Source organism: Raphanus sativus, chromosome 9, assembly GCF_000801105.2.
Source record: "Raphanus sativus cultivar WK10039 chromosome 9, ASM80110v3, whole genome shotgun sequence".
Taxonomy (NCBI): domain Eukaryota; kingdom Viridiplantae; phylum Streptophyta; class Magnoliopsida; order Brassicales; family Brassicaceae; genus Raphanus; species Raphanus sativus.
Window position 1 is genome coordinate 29,508,613 of NC_079519.1, and position 26,044 is coordinate 29,534,656.

General features: G+C 30.8%; 5 protein-coding genes across 6 annotated transcripts; 2 read left to right on the top strand and 3 right to left on the bottom strand.

The window, feature by feature from the left end:
* Positions 1–1,770: 1,770 nt before the first annotated feature.
* On the top strand, positions 1,771–3,482 carry LOC108825930 (transcription factor MYB96). The gene is made up of 3 exons (XM_018599286.2): positions 1,771–2,095; positions 2,341–2,470; positions 2,567–3,482. Exons 1-3 carry the CDS (start codon positions 1,963–1,965, stop codon positions 3,315–3,317), a joined length of 1,014 nt encoding a protein of 337 aa, XP_018454788.2. The 5' UTR covers positions 1,771–1,962; the 3' UTR covers positions 3,318–3,482.
* A 6,008-nt stretch (positions 3,483–9,490) lies between these two features.
* On the top strand, positions 9,491–11,089 carry LOC130499478 (protein EMBRYO DEFECTIVE 514-like). Its single transcript, XM_056993586.1, has 2 exons — positions 9,491–9,860; positions 10,607–11,089. The coding sequence occupies exons 1-2, from the start codon at positions 9,584–9,586 to the stop codon at positions 10,897–10,899; spliced, it is 570 nt and encodes a 189-aa protein (XP_056849566.1). The 5' UTR covers positions 9,491–9,583; the 3' UTR covers positions 10,900–11,089.
* A 113-nt stretch (positions 11,090–11,202) lies between these two features.
* Positions 11,203–12,288, bottom strand: LOC130499477 (40S ribosomal protein S20-2). Its single transcript, XM_056993585.1, has 4 exons — positions 12,207–12,288; positions 11,963–12,109; positions 11,601–11,714; positions 11,203–11,508 (listed from the first exon to the last, which is right to left on the bottom strand). Exons 2-4 carry the CDS (start codon positions 12,072–12,074, stop codon positions 11,366–11,368), a joined length of 369 nt encoding a protein of 122 aa, XP_056849565.1. The 5' UTR covers positions 12,075–12,109; positions 12,207–12,288; the 3' UTR covers positions 11,203–11,365.
* A 356-nt stretch (positions 12,289–12,644) lies between these two features.
* On the bottom strand, positions 12,645–14,791 carry LOC130499476 (NAC domain-containing protein 101-like). Of its 2 annotated transcripts, none has more exons than XM_056993583.1 (3): positions 14,651–14,791; positions 13,830–14,004; positions 12,645–13,650 (listed from the first exon to the last, which is right to left on the bottom strand). In XM_056993583.1, exons 2-3 carry the CDS (start codon positions 13,987–13,989, stop codon positions 12,857–12,859), a joined length of 954 nt encoding a protein of 317 aa, XP_056849563.1. In that variant the 5' UTR covers positions 13,990–14,004; positions 14,651–14,791; the 3' UTR covers positions 12,645–12,856. The 2 variants fall into 2 exon arrangements, with proteins under 2 accessions (XP_056849563.1, XP_056849564.1); XM_056993584.1 differs by having other exon boundaries at positions 13,830–14,486.
* A 9,959-nt stretch (positions 14,792–24,750) lies between these two features.
* On the bottom strand, positions 24,751–25,517 carry LOC108825748 (21 kDa protein). The gene has a single exon (XM_018599098.2). It carries the CDS (start codon positions 25,446–25,448, stop codon positions 24,840–24,842), a length of 609 nt encoding a protein of 202 aa, XP_018454600.1. The 5' UTR covers positions 25,449–25,517; the 3' UTR covers positions 24,751–24,839.
* Positions 25,518–26,044: the final 527 nt, after the last annotated feature.

Sequence of the window (26,044 nt, forward strand, 5' to 3'; positions counted from 1 at the left end):
TGATAGGTCTTTCACTGTGCTAGAAATTTTTTGTAACATTTTTTCCATAATCTGCATAATTTATATTTTTAGAGGTTTGAATCTCAGACTTCCAGGTATATAAGCATTAATAAATCATTAGTCAAACCGTTGGATTAAAAAGGTTTAATTATTTTATTTAAGTATCGAAAATTATATTTCTTTCTAAATTAAAACTTCACGCCAAAAATATTAGAAAATGTAAATTCAGTATATTAATGAACCGGAGACAATTTTGAGAAGACGCAGCATAAATATGTTAAAAATCAGAAATCTACTTTCTTCTTTTTTGATTAAAATGATTATGTTATGGAATTTTTATGCATATTAAATTTAGATTATAAATACAGTATTTGTGATTATCTAACTCTTAGCTAATCAAAATTTGATAAACATAATTAATTTTTGGACGTTTACAATTTATCAGTATTGTATAAATGAATTAAGAAGTATAAAAAATATTTTTTAAATAAAATACATTCTTCTGAAACAGAAATAACATTTATTAAGCCATAAATTTAAACTTGGGTAACTAAAGAAGATAAGCCTTTATTATAAGCTATTTATATGTATCTTATAAATAGCAAAAATACAAGCAATATCGAAATATTTGCATTTTTATTAATTATTTTGTCTTATTTCGGTGCCACCACTTTATCTCATACATCAAGCATTTATCAGCACCGCACGGTTCTGAATGTCCAAACTGAGGTATTCATACACACACAAACACATACTTACATGATAGGGAACCGTTTTTGTGTATTTATGTTTCTGTTATAAGTTGCGATGGAACCGTTTCTTTTGTGTATGTAATGTCAATGCTCGAGTTTGTTTTTTTTTAAGAAATGCTCGAGTTTGTTTATGAGATTTAATTCTAAATTATGATATTAATCTTAAGAAAAACATTATTAACACTTTATTACTTTATCCATAACTATTTTAATTTACTTAAAATGATGTCTAGTAGTGTTTTGTATTTGTGTTATAGTTCATGTGAGGTGAAATCTAAAGTATATAGGAAAGTTGTAGATGATAGAAAATGAAAATCTTTTATCCAGAAACTAAATTATCATTAGTTGTTAGCTTGGGTATGAATTTGGTCTAAATTATTAATATAGTGGATCGTAACAAAAAAGTTTGTCATTAACCGGAAGATGTTCCAAACTTGAACCAAGTAGTGTGGTATGATTCCGGATTAATCTATATAGCAATAAGTATATTTTCTTGGGGCGACCCGATCTGCCGTTCTAAAAAAAATGGAAATCATAAGTGGAGGAAAATTTTATGTAGTTGTTTGAGTTTTGTTTCATACACCAAATATATTACATATATTTAGTTTTTTCATAAGTAAACACAAACGTCACAACAAAAACAAATATTTGTGTTTGAAAGCGTGTAAGTCCATAGAAGGAGAGAGATATAGGAGGCTGACTTTTAAGACAGAGAGTAAATGCATTTTGCTGTCCATGTTGACTCTTCGAAAGCAAAGCCAAAGCCAGTCCCTTCATTATTGTTGCTTTTCATTCCATTAATTTATTAGTTACTTACTAATTAACTCTCTCTCTCTCTCTCTCTCTCTCTCTCTCTCTCTCTCTCTCTCTCTCTCTCTCTCTCTCTCTCTCTCTTCTCTCCGTCTCTCTCTCTCTCTCTCTCTCTCCTCTCTCTCTCTCTCTCTCTCTCTCTCTCTCTCCTTCTCTCTCTCTCTCTCTCTCTCTCTCTCTCTCTCTCGCTTTTCTATATATATAACCAACATCTCTCTAATTTTTCAGACAAAACCAAACCCATTTGGACTTTCTTTGTCTCAATCCTCAAAACTTTCTGAAAGCTTTAAAAAAACCCACAAAGTTTAAGTTTTTGTCCTATAAGCTTTATCAAAACCCTCAAAAGGTTGAACTTCTTGCCCTAAGCTTATATATTTTCATATTGAAAAGAGGGCAAAAAATGGGAAGACCACCTTGTTGTGAAAAGACTGCAGTGAAGAAAGGGCCATGGACACCAGAGGAAGACATCATCTTAGTTTCTTACATCCAAGAACATGGTCCTGGAAACTGGAGATCTGTCCCTACTAACACAGGTTTGTCTTTGTAGTTTCTTGATCAAAAACGAGTTAGTTTGTTTAACTGAACTTTACCTTTTTTTTTGTTTTAAACTTATTTGGAGGTTTGAATTTATATAGTCTCTGCCTTGGTTGGTATGATAAATTAAATATGAGTGTCATAAATAGCCTAAGTTATTTCATCGACTCGTTTGTCCACACATCTCTAATCACCATTTTATCCATTTTCTTGAGTTAAAATATTTGTTAATTTGGTGTTTTAGGTCTGAGAAGATGTAGCAAGAGCTGCAGATTAAGATGGACTAATTATCTTCGACCCGGTATTAAGCGTGGAAACTTCACTGAGCATGAAGAAAAGATGATTGTTCATCTCCAAGCCCTTTTAGGCAACAGGTACATACATGCACATGATCTATAGACTATATCTGTCCAAACACTACTTTTTCCCGAGTCTATAATAGATCTAAATATGTTATTGTTTATGTATAGATGGGCAGCCATCGCATCATACCTTCCAGAAAGGACAGACAATGATATAAAGAATTATTGGAACACTCACTTGAAGAAGAAGCTCAAGAAGATCAATGAATCTGGTCAAGGAGATCATGATGCCTTCTCTTCATCGAACACTGTTTCACAAAAGCAACATCAAAGCTCAAACAAAGGTCAATGGGAGAAAAGACTTCAGACAGATATAAACATGGCAAAGCAAGCTCTATGCGAGGCTTTATCTTTAGACAAAAAACCATCATCAAAACTTTCTCCATCTTCATCATCATTGTCAATCATACCACAAAACATCCCTGGTTCTTCTTCCGATACCACAACCACAATCACCACTACAAGCAACACCACTACTCAATTCCTATCAGGGGTATATGCGTCAAGTGCTGAGAATATTGCTCGGTTGCTTCAAGATTTCATGAAAGACCCACCAAAAACATTAACTCTTACATCCTCATCATCACCGGTTTCAGAGACCGGTCCACTTGTTTCAGCAGCTACCGAAGAAGGCGGAGAAGGGTTTGAACAATCTTTTTTTAGCTTCAATTCCATGGAACAAACTCAGAATTTGACTCAGGAGGAAAGCTTCTTCCATGACCAAGTGAGCAAATCGGAGATAACAATGGAGCAAGACTCTGGTTTGATATCGCAAGGATCTTTATCGTTGTTTGAGAAATGGTTATTTGATGAGAACATGGTTGGCATGTCGTTAGAAGGACAAGAAGCGATGTGCTAGAACTAAATCAAGTGGAATATTTCTAGAATATGAGGGTTAATTAGTTATAACCTATAGTATGTATGTTTATTATTGCATTAGGGTTTTAGAGTCTTTAGGAGCTTTTAGCTCTACAACACTCTTTTCCCCTTTTGGTGATATAATCTATTTTTCTTTTTTATTGTATCTTTCAGAACGTAACACAAAGGGTGTACGTGTTCCCGTCTTTATTAATGTAATGTGTTTTGTACTATATGGCTCATCTATCTTATTAAAACAGAAACATTCTATTGGACCTAACATTTATTTTGTAAGTTTTTAAATTAAATACACCTTTATACTTTATAGTTAAACTTACATTAAATCACTAATGTTACTTTCTTTATACTAACAATATACTTATTTCTTTATACTATTATCAATATTTCCAAACAATATATTTTTATACTACTATCAATGTTTTCAAACAATACAATAATTAATCTTAATTATTTTATATCTATCATTTTCTTTAAAATTTTGTAGAAACGTCATAATTTCATAAATTGTAAAATAATGAACTTTAAATTTTTGGATTATAAGATTACATATCGGTCATCCATCAGTCATCCATCAGTTCAATTGGTTAGTTTCGAGGTTAGTGATTTTTTTTAATATGAATATTTTAAAAACCAAAATTGAATTGTCAGATCTCCGGATTAACGGATATAATCACAATCGGTTGAATTTAAAAACATTGATTTAAATGCAAAAATATTTTAAATACACACTCTTTAAAAGTTACCAAAATATTTGTTAAGTTATTAGTGAAATTTTTTATCGTAAAATTTCCGCGCTTCAAAGCGCGGGTCAAAAACTAGTATGGTTTATACAAATATCTTTCAAGTTTCTGGTTACTCAAATCTTTATATAATGTAATGTATAGTGAATCATTGATATACCGTATATACTTAACACACACACAAAAATCAACTTTCTATACATAGATTTCGTTTTCTAATTTCTACTTCACTAATGGAAACTTTGAGTTAAAACTTTAAACTAACTTTTTTACTTTGAAAATATGACGAACAGCATTCTTACGCAAATCTTATTATATATTATTTTATAATAATGTGAAACCAAGGAAGATACAACATATTAATCATTTTGTCCTTTCAAATCAATCATAAACCTGAGACAAAAATGTCATTAAATGGTAATATAAAGAGTCTACCTACTCGAGTTATTCAAACATTATTACTACATTAATTATTTTAATTATGTTGTAATTGTGATGATGTCTTTTGATAATTCAAAGCAGCGGTGGTCCTCAGAAAGCAAAAATGAATATTGGATTAGTGCCTCCAGTTTTTTTTGAAAATTATTATTAAAAAAGTCCCCAAATTTATGAATTTTTTTTAATTAAAACTTTTAATAAAATATTTCAGACCTCCAACATCTCAAAAATGCTCCTGTTCAAAAGTATCCAAATCCGAATACTCAACTGATCTCAAAGGGATCACTGCGATCATTCCACCAGTGATAGGCAAACCAGGGATCACTGGGATCATTCCACCAGTGATAGGCAAACCCGGATAATTGTGATGATGTGATAATGTAGATTTTCGGTTGACATGAACATTATTCAGTTCATCTAAAAATAAATGAGTACTAGAAATATATATTATTAAATGAATTACTTTTTAGTAATTCTTTTTATTTATAGATTTAGATTTCATTTTATTTATAGATTTAACTATTACATTTAGAATAAATTTTATTTTTATAAATTTTTACAGATTATGTCAAAACATTTAAAAGTAATTTGTATTATTAAATCTGAATTAACTTTTGGTAATTCCGTTTATTTATAGATTTAGCTACTTTATTTAGAATAAATTAAATACTTCTTTTTATATATTTTTATTACAGATTCTGTTACAACATTTAAGATCAATAAAATAATTAATTATAATTCCAAAGCTTATCTAATCAGATATCAATATTCATATCTTGACCATTAATCATTTTAATTAAACCGTATTATATTAGTAGCGGCTATAACAAAATTATGGTTGTTGTTTTTTTGTGGTTAAAATAAAAACACAAACTGAATATATATTATATATTATATAAAAAATATTTATATATTGTATTATCTTATTTAGTTTTAGTAAATATAAAATATTTTGAGAATACAATTTTTAAGAAAACAAAATATCGTAAAATTAATAATAATTTATAGAAACTAATGCAAGAGATTAAACTTTTAGTATGTTTTTCATTTTTAAGTAAATAAACAAAAAAAATTAATATTTGAATAATATAATTACATCAAATTGCATCATGTTATAAATTTTAAATATAATATTATGTACAAATAAATATATATTTATTTAACATCTATATTATAAAATAATATATTTTACTTTAAATGTAATTTACAAAACATAAAAATATACATAGATATTTTATAAAACCAGTGGTTATGAGTTTACATTGGATACAAGTTAAATCAAACATCTATGTGGAGTGTAGATCAAAATCTAATAATAGATCGTAGACTTTGTTTTAAAATAAAAGAACAATCTAATCTATTAATTTAGAGTTCTATTTTTTATCTACTAGATAGAAGTTGTTTTGGACTCTTTCAGAATTGTTAGAATAATACTAGAATTAATAATACACGCTACTTATAAATGCACTGAAACTACTTAAACATAACCGAAATTATCACATAAAACTAACCGAGCGTCATATTAAATGTCCCTTTGGTTTGGGTTCAAATATCTTTCTTGGTTTAATCAAGTTCTCATTATACATTATACTGGACTTGATCCATAAACACCAAATTTTTATTGTTTATGGACCATCTACAAACTTATAATATATATAAACTATACTTTTGATCCATTTGATCCATGCATCCGTACGGATGTATCTTTTAAAAATGTGTTATAATTAATTTTCATGACACTATTATATGTATCATATAATTAATAATATTTTATATGTATCATCATATAGATAGTTAAATAAGTTATATTTTAAAAACTTCATATAAAATATCAAAACCTAATTTGAGTTGGTGTTTGAAACTGAGTTTTGTATTATATTTTTCTTATATATATTGAAAACATTTTTTATAATAGCTATTGGAAAATATTTTTAGTAAAATCATTTTTTGAATATATGTATATTTTGAATAATTGTTTTTAATATAAATCAATTTAGATTATTATTTAGATTTGAAATATGTATATAAAGTTTAAATTTTTTATGACTATTTTAGACAAAATATATTTTTAGATATTTAGATTGAGACATTTTCGTAAATTTTAAAGCTGGCTGAAATATATAGTTTCTCATAATATAATGAACTTCCAATTTTTTTTAATAACATAAATCAGTTACTTTTTAATATATTGCTATACATGTTTCTAAACAATTTTATATTCTTTTTTATATTGTTATCCATGTTTCTACACAATTTTCAAAGATATTTCAGTTTTAATAGTATAGATACTTGATATTCAGTTTAAAAAAGTTGGTGATATTCAAATGAGAATATAATAAATAAAAATATTTTTTATATATTATTTTAAATTCACAAACAATATCATAATTTGTTTTATAAAAACTTTAAACTAGCTATTCATTAGAATTTAAAAAAATATATACATACATATATAAAGATATAAACATATAAAACGAAGAAAAATATTCTTTTAAAATATTTAATATAAATCTTCAAAAAATTATTAAAATTATAACTTTCAACTAATTAAAAGTTAAAAAATAAACATAATACTATTATTATCATATTATATTAATAATTATTATATTGTATTACAATAGTATGTTTTATAATTTATAATGTTATAATATGTTTATATTGATAATTTATTATTAAACCGCTGCAATATCTCATAATCAACCAATCACAAATATCTCGCAAATACATCAATTTCCAAACGTTGTGCCAGTCATACAAAACGCTAAATAACGCTTGAAACCGCAATCACCCGCATCCGCAAACTCCCGCATCCGCAACCGCTGTATTTGAATCAGTCGGATCCTTATTGATTAATATTATATTCAACTATGTATTTTATTTATTTAAGGAACTATTTTAATATCAAACATAAATATGATTACAAAACAAAGTAAAATATAAAAATTATTTTGTTTCATAAAAAAGTAAATCAAAAAATATATCCGCCCTTGAAAAGGGCGGGTCATAATCTAGTATTCCTTTAAAATAAAGATACTACAGAAACGATTAAGAAAGATTAGAAAGATTGTAATAATATTTCATAAAAGATTATTTTGCTCTTTTCATAAAAGTTATGATTAATTTTGAGAAGCATTGCATATTTTTAGATCAAATTAAGCAATCTATAATCCAGCATCCGACAAATTATGTTCATATGAATGTGATCAAAATATAATCAAGCAACCAAAACATTAGTTTCATAAATTGTGGCTTTATATGCCGACATCACCGGGTTACTGCCCGATTTAAAACCCACTAGAGCATGTTGTTAATAAATTTTAGAAAATCAAGAGCCGAGAGGAACTTCGTACCTAAACTATATACAACATGCGTACAATAAAATATAGGACGCAAAAAACTAGTGGTGGAAGGGACTACGAAAATATACGAATAAGAAACAAGAATTAGGTAAAAGAAAAAGAGTATTAAATGCTAACATGTGAAGGGTTTGACTTGTGCCTGTGAAACACAGCGAGCAAGCTGGTTATGAGACTTATGACTTGTGATGAGACTGAGTCATGAGTATCTTTAGCCTTTTAGCCACCGAAGTGTCTCATTTTCGATTATAATTAATTTCACACTCTCTCCACTTTAAGCTTAACCGTTTTCTTTGTCTTCCTTATCTCGTACATTAACTTCGTTGATTATAACCGGACTAGTTGTTTAAAGTCCCTTTCTGTGGTATCTAATCAAAAGGTTTCGGATAAAAACCGGACTAATGTTTTAGCATGTGTGTAGATTGAGGCGAGCTTTCTCGCAGTGTTTAGTAGTATGATGATGATTTTTTTTTAGGGAATACGAATTTTCCTTTGATCCGATTTCAAAATCCTTTATGCTGGCCACGCTTGGACGTTTTAAATCAAATCCGAAATCTAAACTGAAACCGAACACCAAATTTTAAAATTTAGTTCGAACTGTTATAAAAAATTACCCTGAGTTTTTAGAGTAAGAAAATTTTGGGTGTAAGCACAATTTGAACTGAAATGCAAACTATGGTCAGAAAATATGTGAAATCAGTTAAATCTATTAATTTCGTACATATGTTATAAAAGTCATTTAGATATTTAGAGTATTTTAGAGATTCTTGTAGTTTTTTTTTGCATACTATTTAATTATTTTTGGCTGTTTAACTTATTTTATTTTATTTTTGAATAATATATTGAGTATTTTATTCAATTTCATTAGTTTATTCTTTTTTTAAGATAAAATATTTTAGACATTGATTATACATTAGTTCCATCTGAACTAAATCCAAAAGAACCGAAACTAAACCAACCCAAAAATTAGTAAATCCACAATTACACTATGAGCATAGTATCAAAAGAAAATAAAAAAGAATCAGCCGAATCTAATATAGACACCTAAGAATATCTCCAATGTAAAACTCTATTTTTTACTCTAAAATGGAGTAAAAGTGATTATGGAGTAAAATGCTCCAATCCTATTTCATTTATTACTCCATAACGGAGTAATGAACAAACAAACAAATAGATTACTCTATTTATAGAGTAAATTTCATTATAGAATATGAAATATAGTGGGATTGAAGCATTTTTTACTTCATAATCACTTTTACTCACTTTTACTTCATTTTAGAAGAGAAAATAGAGTAAGGTTGGAGATGTCCTAAGTCCTAACTCTTATGCCCAGCATCAGAGTGGTTTGACTCCTCTTTCTCTAATGGGATCAGCAAGGTGAGTTAAAAGAAAAGACTCCTCTTTCTCTAATGGGATCAGCAAGGTGAGTTAAAAGAAAAGACTTTTCTGAAGCCGTACCATTATATTTAGGCCTCTTAAAGGCCCTACTTGGTTCGATATTCAAGACAGAATGGGCTATGGGCCATGCCGCTTTATCTAGTTTACTAGTAAACAAAACAAAAAAAAATTATACACACACAGAACCAAACCGGTTCGGTTCAATAGAAAATCGATGATGACATAACAAAACTGATATTCATTAGGACACTCAAACCCAAAAGCTTAAACCCTAGCAATCAAGAGTGAAAGGCGAAAGCTTTACTAGCTTAACAATGGCGGAGCGAGAAGAGATCGTTGATTCCGAAGTAAACACAGACTCGAAAGTAGTAGAGATGGAAGTCGAAGCTGCGGAGAAACGCGAGAGAGAGCAGACGGAGGAGGAAACAGAGGGCGGAGGCGAGTCGAAGAAGCAGAAGGTGGGAGATGAAGAGAAGTCTAACGGGTCGGATCCGGTTAAACTGGGTCCGAAGGAGTTTGTTACTTCCGTGGCTATCTTCGATTACTTCACCAAGTTTATGCACTTTTGGCCAACTGATCTCGATGTCAATAAGATATTGTCAAGTCTTTTCGCTTTTTTTTTTTAATTTTAAAGTTTCAATTTTTCAATAAGATTTGTTTGATTGAGTATATTGGGTTTTGTGATTTGCTTAATTAGAGGATTTATCAAGTGAATATGATCAAAACTTGTGCTTTGTAGCCAAGCTGAGACAGCTTGTGAACTGGCTTGTGTTTGGTTCTGTGGGGCTTCTACAATTTCTTACTTCTTGTCTTTTCGCTTTTTTTTTTAATTGTAAAGTTTCAATTTTTCAATAAGATTTGTTTGATTGAGTATATAGGGTTATGTTATTTGCTTAATTATAGGATTTATCAAGTGAATATGATCAAAATTTGTGCTTTGTAGCTGGGAAGTGGCTTGTGTTTGGTTCTTTGGGGCTTCTACTACTTCTTGTCTTTTCATTCTTTTAACTGTAAAGTTCCAATTTTTTAATAGCAAAGTTGTGCATTGAAGTCCAAATGAGACAGCTCGGGAAGTGGGTTCCTTTTGCAGCTGTTATTATAGTTACTGCTTTGAAACTATGTTTATCGGTTATATGATTTGATTTGTGATGGAGTTTTTTTATTTAGAAACATGTTTTACGTCTGCTATTATTGTGTCACAAAAAAAAAAGTCTCTTATTATTGATTGTAGATATTTGGAATATGCAATTTAAATCACATTGTTGCAGTTTCATTGGAGTTTTCTAACTTAAACTTGTTGGACTGAGTTATGTTCCTGACTTACTCATTTTTGTTTCAGTATGAGCATACGGTGTTACTAGATCTGATCAAGAAGGGACATTCTGAGCCTGACGCGAAGATTGGGGGAGGGATCAAAGCCTTCCAAGTGAGAACCCACCCGATGTGGAAAAGCAGGTGCTTCTTTCTTGTTAGGGAAGACGACTCTGCCGACGATTTCAGCTACAGGAAGTGTGTAGATCACATCCTCCCGTTGCCTGAAAACATGAAGACTCCTGGTCATAACGGCAATGGACATGGTTGTGGTGGAAGAAGAGGCGGGCGTGGTGGTGGTGGGAGATTCAGAAGATGATTTTGCTTTCTGTTTCTTTCTTGCTGGCCTTGCCGATTGAAATTTTGGAATTTTTCATGTCGGTTGCTAAAAACTTATTTAAGTTTTGAGGAATGCTACTATTGTTTTGTCGGAGAGGAATCATCAGTTTATAATAATAGATAGCATGTCTCTATGTTCCTAAGTTGAGGCATATGCTTGCTCAGAAAAAGTATTTTGTATATTAATTTCGTTCAAGTTGTCTCGAGAATTATAAGGGGTTTTTAAGAAATTAACTGAATCAACAATCTTGTGTCGCACGTAATCATGATCAAGATCTTGATATATGAAAATGAAGACTTGGGATTAAACAAAATCTCCTCAACTAAGAAAGAAAGCACAGGAACTAAATTTTACGACAACAAAACATTGGTCTTACTCCCAAATAAACCGAAGAGAAATCAGTGTAAGAGATTGTTTCTTGCAGAAAAAGTAACAAAAAAAAAATCTAAGAGTCGGCGATGGTGACCTCGACCTCAACACCAGGTTCAATGGTGATGGAAGTGATTTGCTTCACCACATCAGGAGAGCTGAAAAGATCAATCACTCGCTTGTGAACCCTCAACTCAAACCTGTCCCACGTGTTGGTTCCTGTTACAAAACAGAAGATTGTAACGAATTCTCAGCAAATGTTATAAAATATGTCTAACCATATACAAATAGTGTTTTCTCAAAGCCTTTACCTTCACCACAAGGAGCTTTACGGGTAGTGATCTTAAGAACCTTGGTGGGCATCCTCACTGGTCCTTTTGTTCTGAGTCTCTTGTCCTTTGCTCCTCGTACCAAATCAGCACACACTACCAACACCAACAACAACAAGACATCAATTAACACTACTTCAGTGTTTAAATCAATCCCTTAGGGTTTTATTTGAATTAAACTAAAACCTAAAACCCGTTAAATTGATTCATCTACAAGGTTTCTTAAAATAGTTAAAACACTATGAAAAAATTAATTTATGAACATTTTATAAATACGTTGATTGCTAAAATGAGCTGATTAAGATCATCAAAAAAATCAAAACGAAAAGATCTAAAAACACTACCTTTCTCGAGGTTCTTGACGTTCTTGGAGGAGAGAGTGATCCTGATCTTGTGAATCTGCTCGAGTGGCTCTTCCAAACCAGCCTTGGTGGGCTTCATCGCTGCATAAGCCATGTTTTCAACCTCTCTCTTTGTTTCTTCTTATTCTTCTGTCAATTCACAAACATACGAAACAGTTCAATCAGACACAGAAACACACAATTTTCAGACATTAATATAAACATAGAGATTGAGAAGTGGAGAAACCTGTGAGACGACAACGACGACGGCGATGAACGAAGCAACGAAAATAAAATTTTAACCTTTAAATATAAAAGACTATGGAATTAAAACCCTAAATATGTATTATGGGTCTATGAGGCCCAGTCATTTAAGTGTTTTATATGGGCCTGAGGCAATTGCGTTAGCCCATTTAACTGAGCCCTTTGTGTCTGGCAAAAGAGAGAGAATTACGGGTATGGTTGTTTGTCAGACACATCTCTCAAGTCTTGTCTACTGTGTTTTTCTTACTGGGTTGTGTTTTAGCAGTTCATGTTGTAATCCCTTTGTGTTCCCAAACTTGTTTGTCTCTGTTTTATCAGATTTCATATGTTTGATGATTCTGGTTGTGTCATTGTTTTTACAGTGCATCTGTTTAACGTAAATACATGACCATAATGTATAAATAAGTATAGGCATTGTGGTTATATATTCCATAACACTAGAAAGTTACACACGTTGACACAAAAGTACTATAAAGTGTACATAATAAATAAACAATTTGGTATAAAATTACAATCGATAGCATGATGACCCACAATTAATTAATTATATATATCTCACATGTTTGAGGATGGATCTTACTTGTGTGTATTTTGAGCCCAAGAGGAAGATGGTTTCTCTTCAAAGAGATGATTTTATGTTTCATTCGAAAAATTATTAGATGGATCTTGGTTAACTGCTTCCTCTTCTTGGCTCAAGATTAGCTGAGAAGCAACAAGTTTGTCAAGACTTTGCCAATCCATCAGTTGATCATTATAATCATCATCATCATTGAGTAGTAGTCCTGATTGATGATGATGATGATCAATATTTGTGTTCATCATGACCATATGAGAAGCATCATTAGTAATAATACGACCATGATCACCTTCATCATCTCGTTGCATTAATGTGCTTGGTGCTGCGTTGATAGTGCCCAGTGCAACACCATAAGGGTCATTCTCATTATGGTGTAATGATGATGATGATGAGCCTTGAAACATTATTGGACTCTCTATATCAGGAAGATGGTAGTAATTACCATTAGCAACATCCATCTGCTGTGGAAACCAATTAGAGTCTTGCCCTGATGATGATCCCATCATTGTTCTTGGATTGTTGTAATTTATAGGCGTTAGTTTCTTCTTGAAAGCTCGACAAACCACCCATCCTTCCTCATGAGGTGGTCCATTTTCATCTGTCTCGAGACGATATTCATGCATTATCCAATCTGACTTTTGACCATTTGGAGCCCGGCCTTTGTAAAACACAAGAGTCTTCCTCATTCCTACAAGCTCTTGCTTCGAGTATATGGCCTTGTCTCGACCTGTTGCTTTCCAAAATCCCGAGCCTGTTGCTCTATTGGTTCGTGTTCCTGTTGGATACTTCTTGTCCTTGTAGCTAAAGAAGTACCATTCCCTTTCTTCTCCTGCCCCTCTTCCACATAGCTCTGCATATTAAAAAGAAAACATTATCGACATATATAAAATGTGAGTTAATAATCTAACATATAAAGAACATGATGCAATGCATATATTATCAATTAATTATATGAATTAATTAGAAAAACATCTGAACCTTAACAACTAATACTGTATATTACCATGCAAGGACACTGGACACACATACCTTGGATGTCCCATGGCTCGATTTTGTAGAGATCAACATCTTTGATAACATCAACTTGCAATCCAGGGAATGCAACTTTATTCTTAAGATAATAGTCTACGAGTTCTTCATCGGTCGGATGGAATCGATATCCGGGAGGAATGCGTGAGAGATTTTCCATTTGATCTTTTTCTTTCTGGAATGTGGCAATTTGTAAAATATACTACTTGATTTATCATCGGTAAATAGAAAGATTTGCATGTAACTAAAGTAAGTATTTAAGTAAGTTTAAATAGAGATGTATCTTTTCTTTTCCAAACACGTAATGATGGGTAAAGTATCATTTCATTATGAAAAATGTTACGTTTGAATACTCATAACTCATCTCGATTGAATTTCCACACATAAAATGTTAAGAAAAGAAAAACTAGAATCATAGTATGCATGGTTACAAACTAGTAATTAACTTTCCATAATCTGCGTGAATGAAACAATAATTACCTCCCATCTATTATTTCTTTCCTATCTGACTCTACATTTGATGAAAATGTTACTAAAAGGAGGAAGAATAACAATGAACAACATTTAAAATGTCGTACGTGAAATAAGGATACAAACTTTTCCATTAAAAGGAGGAGAAAACCAATGTTGTTGTCTAAAGAAAATAGTTGTATTTTTCTGAAAAAAGAAGAAATAGTTGTGAGTTAGCAAAAAAAAAAGAGCTGTACTTATAACCTAAGTTCTCGTGTACGAACGTCAAACATTTTCGATACTATATAAGATTCGATCACATCACAACAATTATAAATCAGACATGGTTCTCTATACTGAAATAAACTCACTTGAATCTTCTTCTTATATATACGCAAGACTTATAAGAATATTCGATTTATTCTTCTTCTTTTGATTCCTCGTAGATTTTGGACAAAGAGACAAAAGCGTCTTGTCTTAGTTTATGTTTGAGATAATGAAAGACTTAAGAGTATTCCGATAATGGCGGATTCTCTAGGCTTATATGTACACATATTTATAGGCATATAAATGTAAAGAGGGACAAAAACTCTAATGATGCAAAAGGAAATGTCCTCATATTAATTTGTATTTTTTTCATACTTTGTAAACATAAGAATCTATTTGGATTTTGGGGGGTCTTTAATTATAACTAAGCTATCACTGTCTTCCTCTTTCTCTACCTGAAGAAGTGTTGCATAAGTTTTCACTTTTTATCTGTGTGTGATAGTGAAGTAATGTGATATTTTTATATCCATCTCTACCAACTATTGAAATGAGACAATTTTTCAAAACTAATTCAAATAGTTATATTATAATCGGTCCAAACGTTCTATCGATGTAATGATTTGACTAAGGGTTCATGTAATGCTTCTACACCCGGAGGTCTGGGGTTCAAATCCCAGAACCAAATTATGCAGCTTATGGAGAAACGGATTACAGGAGATCTTCAGCTTGGTGCAGTGCGTACCATCGAACATGGATCTCATAGGACGGCTCGGAGAGGTGCAGTCAGGCGTGTATTCTCACAAGATGGTAGAATTGTCGGCTGTATAATCGTCTTTGTAATATTCTCATCATTGTAATAGCATAATTAATCGATAATAATCGATTCAGACGTTAAAAAAAAAAACGTCCTATCGATTAAAAAAAAGTTAAAACTAAACATTTTCCTTTTTATTTACTTTCTAGACTTTAAATCTTCTCTGGTGTTAATGTTTTCTCAGTTATCATATCAGTATATCACTACACTCTTGGATTGAACTAAACAATCCTACTTTCTTAAAATCGCATGTTCTTTTGCAAATTTTAAGATAATATAATGTTTTAGTACAATGTCCTCCTAGCTAGTCTTGATAGATTTTTTTTATTTTTTTGGGGAACACCAGCTAGTCTTGATAGATATAAAGAGGAATATGTGATATTATAAGGGGAACTGTGATTCAAGAGAATAACTGTTGACAAAAAAACGTAAGAAAATAAAGAAATTCAGTAATAAAATAACGTGGCTTGACATGAATGGTTACGTAATAAACCAGGGAACATCATCGTGATGAAAAAGCTCCTTATCGCCTTCGGTGCTGGCCCCAGTTTGTATACTCATTCCTCAGACCACGTTGGTCTTTTAATTCGTGATTTCAATCAACATAACAAAATTTACTTTTGTAGTATACATCAAATTCAGATGAATCAACAATACCACGCAATTGAATCTTCATTCGATGAGGAGAGGTTCTAAATTTCTTCCAACACAACTATATAAAATGTGCTTAATTAACATAAACTTATTTTTAGGTTGTTAAAGACGTTATACATTTATACGTTCAAAGGTTGGTATTTAATCTCGAATAAAGCAATGATAAGAGAAATTAGAGGATCATATCGATCATTATATTTTATGGTGAAATATTTATGACCTAATGCTAGACTTTCTCTCGTTTTCTTTTTGATGGCATTTTTCTTTTTCTCCTATGTCTGCGAAATTGCTATTAATGTAAAATTAAATAAAAAGGTGAAATCTTAAGCAGTCTGCTTTCTATCTTTTCAACTCTCCACTTACAAACACTATGATTTTTCATTTTAGTATGTTTTACATATATACATAAAAACTATTTTTTAATAACTCAGGAATTATTCTTATGATCAAATAGACTTAAACTATTCTTTTAGGAATGCATGATCCATGGATAGGCTAGCTCACCACGCTTGCAAATGGGCCGAAAATAATGGTCAATTCCTGTGTGGAGTTTCTAAAGACAATCGTGCAATAGTTTTCTCCATCAAGGTTCAAGCTCGAAATCTAGATGCAGGATGAGTCCGTTCTTACCATTAAGCCAGGATATTCCAGACTACAGAAACGATTTATCTTCGTGAGTAATACGTACATACTCTATATGAATGACTAACTCATTTACTGGGGTGGTGTTTTACACTGTACGGTATATATATGCATAGTACACATCCATGTACAATATAAAATAATGAAATAAAATAATAGAGCTTAACCAATGAGTTTGAAAGATTGCCTCTATTACTCTATGAAACATAAATTTTACAACACTAAAAACATCTCAAACGTTCACTTTCCAGTAATTTTTACGAGCATTACACTTTGCTCTAGAGAACCGCTCCACACAATCAATAAGTACGGTTGATTTTATATTTGTATCCAAAATGAACATTTAAATTATCTCATTGGATGATGAAAACTACAAACCGACTGTACTAATCACATTAATAACTTTTACATTCAGGAAACTGAGAAAGTGAGAATTCTATAAACAAAACCATCATATCACTCGATTTCTTTGCACGAAGCAGCTTGAGGAGCAATCGGTTAAGCTGGTTTGATCCTAACCGGTAAAGTCACACCAATTCATCTTGTAGCTGAAGCCGCTGGGCTGGTCCTACTTGCAAGTATATGATTGGATCCGCGAGTTCGACGTGGTCCTAGACACTGTCAAGTCAGCCATGGCCAACGAACTAACTTTCTTTCCGGTCTAATAAGTGGGCCTTAGTGTAACCTAATATCATTCTATTAGACGATAACTCATATACATGACATGGCACATGTATAATGTATTAATGTGTATTGTTTTTTTTTCTGAGAAAATTTTGTGTTGTTTCAAGAGTGTAATACAACCATTTCTTTTGGTTCATCGTATCATGTTCTTTTCTCTCTAGTGGTAACTGGTAAGTGTAGAAATAAAATAAAATACAACAAAATAGAGCATGTTTTGATAGAGACCAGAGCGATAATATTTATATATAGGTTAATGGCTATGATTTTGCAAAAAGAGGATTTAGTATATGAATTCGCGCGTTTGAACAATCGAACGAGTATAATTAGTGGCGAACATTCATAATTTACATATTCGAAAGAAAATCAAAAGAAGAAGAGATCAGATGATGAGGTGTGAATTTCTATAATTAGTTGATTTTTGAGTTGCGGAATTCATTCCATCATCAAAATGTATTGATGGTCATATAAGCTTAATTATAAGGGTATGACGTCAGCAAATATACAAATCATAGAAAAAGAACATACAAATCATAGGGCACACTAGAGTTTGATTTTGTCTTAGTAAAGCAAATCATAAATATTTATCTATAATAGAAAAATTAGATCTTCAAGAGTGTGTTAAGTACGCATGATTGGCCCTTTATTCTAGTGTATTGATTAAACCTTTTCTTGCAATGCAATGTTGGCATGATATTATTGACTTTTATTCAATAATCATATTATTGACATGCAACGAATAACATAAATGAAGAGCATTATTGCAGCATTTTCGTAACGTTGCTATGTTCTTCTTTTGTTTCTAAGCTTTAAACCAATCAAAGCGTCTGTCTTTCATTACAAGAAAGAAAATAGATGCTATAAAAATTTGTGTTAAAAAAGAAAAGAAAAAGATGCTATAAAAATACCCGTGCACAAGAGTCGTAAATAGTAAAATTATCCCTTACAAACAAACTCAAGTGTAAACAATTACCAATAATATTCATAACTCTTTTACTTTTATTGTTTCATATATTTGCACTTCGTGAATAAGTTTCCTTCACAACTTGTCATCATTCCTGCCTATAATCCTAAATTATTATGGATATATCTCTCATTTTTCTTATAATTTTCTTATTGACTCTTGTTTTAGAATATATATATACGCTTAATAATAATGAAAACTATAGCTACTAATCATATGACTATGAAATTAGAACAGACAAGGACTGGAATTATTGTACTTAATTTTAATATGGAATCAATTGTATTGAATATCTTTTCAAATTAGACAGTTTATATAATACTCAATTACTCATACAAATTTTCTAAGAAGAAAACCAAAATAAATTTGCAGTTACTCCTTTTGTAAAGGGAAAAAATTGTAGTTGGGAGATATTATTGAAAAATGAAAATACATGGTAAAATTTTATAAATTAATATTTTGTAAATTAATAAATATTTTTGATTCAAATAGAGGTGTTACTGTCATTTCAACTAAAGTGTCACGGATTGAAATCAAGTTGAAACTTTATTAACAGCTTAATAACCGTTCGATTTGCAACAAGAAAACCGGTTTAGATTCCTAAAAGTGATTCAACCAAGTGTACCGATTCGACCAAGTACGGATTAAACCGACCAAGTATATCAAGCACATTTAAATAGGACTCTAGAGCACACTTAGATAGACTATAGCAAAGCTAAAACAAAGAAACGGCATTGTTCCTGACTCGTCTGTTTTGAATTCAGTGGTTCTTTGTTTGGTTAAGTTAAGGAGATTTCATGAGGCTAGAGCACATTTAGAGAGAGTTTCTAGCTTCTGGTTATGTTCCTAGTGATAGAAATCCAAAACAAATAGATCTGTACTCAAATGAGTTTCATAAAATAGTATTCTAAAGATGTAAAAATAGATAGCTCATGAAGAGCTTTATTGAATGCAAGAAACTAAATGAAAGATGAAAGCTTTAGATTGTCTTCAAGAGATTAAAACATAGATTGATTTATATTAAGATAAGAGGGGGAGGGTTGTTTTGAGACAACTCTCAAAGTTACATTCTAGTTCTCATAAGAGCTATACTTATACAAATCTATTTGCCTGGAAACCCTAAACATTTTGGGCTTTCTTTTGGCATTTGAAACACTAATGGGCTTGAGTCTTGGATGCTCTAATACCTAGTAACAACGCTTGTAGCTTAGTAGTTGATGAGCTTTGTTATCAAGATAAGTATCTTGATTATTTGAGGTATATCTTTCTTGGAACAAGTCAAAGCGAGAAGCAGTAATTTATAGCTTTGGTGTAGCAAAAGATTGTTTAAGGGATTGTGCGCACATGGTCACTTGGATGAAGCTGTTGGGATGTTAGATATATAGTTTTTAAAACACACATAGCAATTGTATAAATATAACTCTCTTTATTAATCTTTATAAATTCTCTTAAAACTACACTCAAAGTCATTTGTATTTTTATTATCAAAGTCACAACTCAACTCGATTTTGATATTTATATGAATGTTAAGACTTATTTTACTAATAGTATTTCTAATGTAACTAGAAAACTTTCTTTTTCCTATTTCTAATACAAGTAGATAATTTCCTTCTATCTTTAACCGATTTGTTAAAAATGATTTGAACTGTAAGCTATTGAAACTTATCCAACAAGATACTTTCTGTGAGATAAAAAAAACATGCATCTGCTGGTTAATCTATACAAGTCTCTATGTTACTTTAGATTCTAGATTGGCAATGGAAGCCGTTAAAGTGGTTAAAGACATGGCTGCTCTTTTTTGGCCTCTTTCGATTACTCACACTTGGTTGATTTATATATTTGTGTGAAGAGAAGAAGTTGAGAGAGACTCATGCTTTGTTTGTTATGAATTCTAAAATTTACTCATAAATAGGATTTATGAAAATAGTAACTTGACTGATAAGTAAGCTCAAAATAGAAAAAGTAGGCTATGATATGGAAAATAGATGTTTTATCGATGATATCAAAGATGAACACAGAGGATGCAAGACATCAGTCGATTTTGAATGCTAATTAGAGTACAGTTTAGCAATTGAAAGAATCCCTCTTTCTCTTTGGTTATTCTTTCTTCTTTTATAGGTTTTCTTGGCTGATCGTAATGGTGATGTGATCTTCGGCGTGGGTTAAGTGCTTTTAGTGATGATTTCGTTTATGTTTTGGTTGACTCTGTTATGTTCGGCGTATTTGACTTCTTGAGCCTGGAGTGGGTTTTAATCTTAGTAGGCCTATGTTCTTTCCTTGGATCTTGTTGGGGACTGTATTGGGCGTTATTGCTCTCGAATCAAGATCTCGGATCAGGTCTGGAAGTGGGTGAAAGCTAACTCCAACAGTTTGATGTTGTGGTCAGTCTCGAAGATCTTTGTTGAATTCACTACAAGAAAACACGCAGATACTGAGGGACTTTTTCCTCAGTATGTCGTCGGACATACCGAGGAAAAAGGTCCTCGGAAAAAATTCCTCGAAATTTCATTTTCCTCTAAATTTCCTCGAAATTTTCTGACGGAATTTCGAGGAACAGTAATTCCGAGGAAATTGTGAGGACGAGGGTTCGTCACAAAATTCCTCAAAATTTTCCTACGGACGTGGTCGTCGAAATATTCTCAGGGAACCCTTTCCTCAGAATTTTCAAAAAAATAAATAAAAAAAAATATTAATTTTTTCAATGAAATTCGAAAATATAAAATATAAAATAAAAATTGAAATTGAAAATATATTAGATAATATTATTCAAAATTGTACAAATTAAAATATATTAAAAATTAGTTTTAATAAATAAAAATTTTAAAAATCCAAAAATAGTTTTTAATCACAAAAATATAAATATATAAAAAAATAGTTTAATAATTACTATATATAGTTTTTAGTATACATGATTTATACATATAATATATATAATATATATATTTATATTTAATTTATAAAAAATTACAAATCGTTTATAAATATAGAAAGGTTTTTAAATATTTTTAAAAATTTATAAAAAACGTTTTATTATTACTGTAAACTTTAAAAAACGTTTTAATATATATAAAAATAGTTTAATAATTACAAAAATAATTTAAATATATAAAAAAGAGGTTAAATTATAAAAATAGTTTAGTAATTACAAAAAACGTTTTAAAAAAATCATATACACATTTTTAAAAATCAAAAAACGTTTTAAAAATTAAAAAACGTTTTAAAACATGAAAAAGTTTTGAATTTTAAACCAAAACACAAAATAAATCGAAAAAAAAAAAAAACAACAATTTCATAATTACAAAAAAAGTTTTAATATATATAAAATAGTTTAATAATTACAAAAATAGTTTTAATATATAAAAATAGTTTAATAAGTACAAAAATAGTTTTAATATATAAAAAATAGTTTTAAAAATCAAAAAACGTTTTAAAATTCAAAAACGTTTTAAAAAATCATATACACATTTTTAAAAATAAAAAAAAAAACGTTTAAAAAAATCAAAAAACGTTTTAAAAAAATCATATACACATTTTTAAAAATCAAAAAAAACGTTTTAAACATGAAAACATTTTGAATTTTACCCAAAACACAAAAGAACTAAAAAAATATATAACAACAATCCAAACTTGAAAATCCTAAGCTATCCATTCAATCCTAGAATTTCCTTCCTAACAACCTAAATTTCGAGATCTAACATCCAAAGAATCGATCTATGAAGAGAGGAAGAGAAGAGAGATGAACTTACATGATAGGAAGAGAGGAGAGGAAGAGAGGAGAGGAAGAGAGGGGATTTGCCGCGCAGAGGAAGAGAGGAGAGGAAGGAGGCCGCGCAAGAGAGGAGAGGAAGAGAGGAGAGGCAGAGAGAAATGGGGAAGAGAAGAACGTAAAACCTAATTTATGAGACGTCCGACGGACACTGTCCGTCGGAATTTCCTCACAAAATTTTTAATAAGGTTCCTCGAAATTTCCTCGAAATCTTCTAATCTAATTTTCGCGAAACGTTTGGCGGCTAGGATTGCCGAGTTAATGAAAAATATTCCGAGGAAAGCAGGTTCCTCGAAATTTCCTCACAATATTGTGAGGAAATTTCGAGGAAACAGGGTTTGAAAGCAGGTTCCTCGAAATTTCCTCACAATATTGTGAGGAAATTCCGAGGAAACAGGGTTTGGGGTTTTGAAAACATCGATTTTTTCCTCTATATCATTTCTTATACAAATGTAATTCATACTAATGAAGTTTCTTTGTATAGATGATCATAAACAATGAAATAACACAATTACAAAAATAATTGTAAGTATTTAAAACTTACAATTATTTTTGTAATTGTGTTATTTCATTGTTTATGATCATTCTATACAAAGAAACCTCATTAGTATGAATTACATTTGTATAAGAAATGACATAGAGGAAAAAAACGATGTTTTCAAACCCCAAACCCTGTTTCCTCGAAATTTCCTCACAATATGTGAGGACATTTCGAGGAAACAGAGTTTGAAAGCAGGTTCCTCGAAATTTCCTCACAATATGGTTTGGGTTTTGAAAACATCGATTTTTTTCCTCTATGTCATTTCTTATACAAATATAATTTATACTAATGAGGTTTCTTTGTATAGATGATCATAAACAATGAAATAACACAATTACAAAAATAATTGTAAGTATTCCCTTTAACGTTTATTAAAATGTATAAGTGTTTCTCTTATGTTGTGTGGTTTCCGTTCAATCCGCAAAACATTATTTTCGGTTTAAAACCCTAAAGTTTGACTTCATAATCTGCCTAAGACACTTAATGAAGGTTATATACGTGTTATTCAATCCGCAAAACGTTGTTTTCGGTTTAAAACCCCTTATTCCTCGAAATTCCCTCGAAATATTGTGAGGGAATTTCGAGGAAATACCGAAAATCATTTGTTTCGTCGAAATTTCCTCAAAATATTTCGAGGGTATTTTGACGAACAAGGGGTTTTAAATCAAACCCTTCAACCGTGAAAGGACATTCCGAGGAAATTTCGAGGAAATCCTATTGTCCCTCGGTATTCCCTCAAAAAATACCGAGGAAATGTGTCTTCCTCGCAATTTCCTCGAAATTTTTCGAGGAAATGTGTCTTCCTCGCAATTTCCTCGAAATTTTTCGAGGAAATACCGAGGAAACCACATTTCTTGGTTTCCTCGGTATTTCCTCGATTTTTCGTCAGAAAATTCCGAGGAACTCATTTTCCCTCGGTATGTCCCTCAGAATACCGATGTTTTCTTGTAGTGATTGTACTAAACCTGGTTTGTTGAAAATGCTTAACCAGAATCAGCAACTTTTTTTTTATCTTTTTAGTGTAATACAATATAGTGATACAATATAGTGATATATTGTAAAGTGCTTGTAAATGTGATGTAGAATAATAGTAAATTATATTTATCATTTTTAAATAAAAAATATCTAAACTATTAAGGCTGAAGTACAAAAAGAAATTAACCCTAAGAGTTGCACAAAATTACATACCCATGTCACTGCCACACAACAAATCAAATACTTTTTTTTTTGTCTTAAATTTCGTTGACATGTTATAATTATTTCTAATTTTTATCAATAAAGAATATTCCAAAAACATTCCAAAGAATAAATAATGTATTTGTTTTAAAAAATATGAAAAAATATTTGAAATTTATACTTAACTTTAAAACAAAATATTTATATTATAATTTAATAATACTCACAAGTATAATTGAACCTTCACATTGAATAGACACAATAAAGTGAAACTTGAAAAACTTATTAATCTACAACACAATAAGTATAAACAATTAAATTTATCAAATTTTCAAAAGTTAAAATATATAATTACGAAGAACAAACATCCGCACGGACGGACGGATCAAAAACTAGTATACCTTAAAAGATACTAGTACTGTACTGAGTGTGAATTGTGTAAGATAGATTCCATTTGTAAAATCTAACAACTGCAAGCAGTTGGTTTGCCATTATTCAACAAAAAGTGGGAGGAAAACAGCTTTTCTTCACGTGAGTTTACTTTATTTTATACTATTTTAAATAAAGAATAAATGTATCAATTGAATTGAAATTTAATAAATAGACGTTTTTTTTGTATTCAATCCCTGAACAATAATGCATTTTTGTTATAATGTTGATTTTCATGATTTTTTATAGTTTTCTATGTGCATACATGTATATATTATTATATGTTAATTAAGATCAATATAATGTAAATTTCAAAAATATTAGTGGAAGATAATTGAATGAACTGAATTAGTAGTTATTAATTGCGAAGTAGTATTTTTTTCTTCTACAGTCACTGGACAGTTTTTAACGTATGAAAATGATGCATCTATAATTGTTGGGACACAAAAGTATTAAATGTTTTGTTGGAATATATTTTTAAATCATTTTTCAATTTTTTTATCAGGAAACACTTTATTTGGTACATATTGGTTCATGAATCTTAAACACGAACACACATATATATATATATATTATACACACAATATCAAACAGAAATTTTCAATAAAAACGAAACTAAAAATATCTCAGTCTCTCTTACCATGAAGAGAAGCAAAGTGGTTAATCAAAGCTAAAGCATTACTCGTTAAATGAGCAATAACCAAAATCCTTTCTCTAACAAAAACCTTAACCTTCCCATTCATGTCATCTCCTTCAAATCCGTCGGTGCACGTGTTCTCATCGGTCAGAGCCGCACTAACCCATGTCTGAATATCACTCATGTATACCTCATAGCTCGAGCCACTTAGCTGACCCATCTCACCAATTGATTTCCTAAGCTCATCCAACGTGTCACCTAACTCCTCGACGCAGTCTCTCATGGCCGAGACTTCTCTTGGCTTGAGCCGTCTACTACTCGAGAGACGCACCATCATTACTGATGTAGCTTTTGCCGAGGCTAATGTGATGTTGAGAGCCGCGTGAGCCATAAGCTTGGGGCTGGTTTGGATGAGACTGGCATGAGTTGAGAGAGAAGTGACACAGAGTCTTGGATATGTTGTGACTGTGCATGATGATTTTACGAACTCTGTGTTTGTTGCTGTTGTATGGACCGACTTGATTGTGGTTATGGTTATGGCTACCGTTATGAGAAGAGACGTGAGGAAGTGATGAGTAGCTCTAAAAGATTCAGCCATCTCTTTAAAATATATGTTATGAGCTTTATGACAATGTTATGATATATGTGTTGCAGTCTTCTATGTAACTGAGGTTTTATATAGAGAAATTATATGATATTTGCAAAAAGATTATATTATTTAAACACAATTGTTTAATATGCAAGTGGGAATTTGGTTGCATGAATGAAGATATTTTGTTTTATAAAGGAAAATGAAAGAGAAAAAAAATCTGACCTGTGAAAGCAACATGCGGCTAAGACACTGATTGTGGAGTTTGTAGTTTTGAGACAAACATATTAAATTGTTTAATCAAAACATTAATCATATTTGGAAACAAAGCATTAATCACATTTGGAATGATCTAGTAGGTCATTCCGCCATGGTATTCGTGGTCTCTTTCAGATTCAAATGGAGACGACACTTGATACTATGCAATGGTTCTGACTTCTCGTTTTAAATGATAAGGATACATTATTTAAGTGCAATGATGTATTCGAATATTTTTTTAAACACAAGATTTCATTCACTCAAGGAAGGATACAAGCCAGGTGCGATATAAGGTGATGTATTTGAATTTAATAAGATATTTATATGAAATGTTTGTTACAACCTGT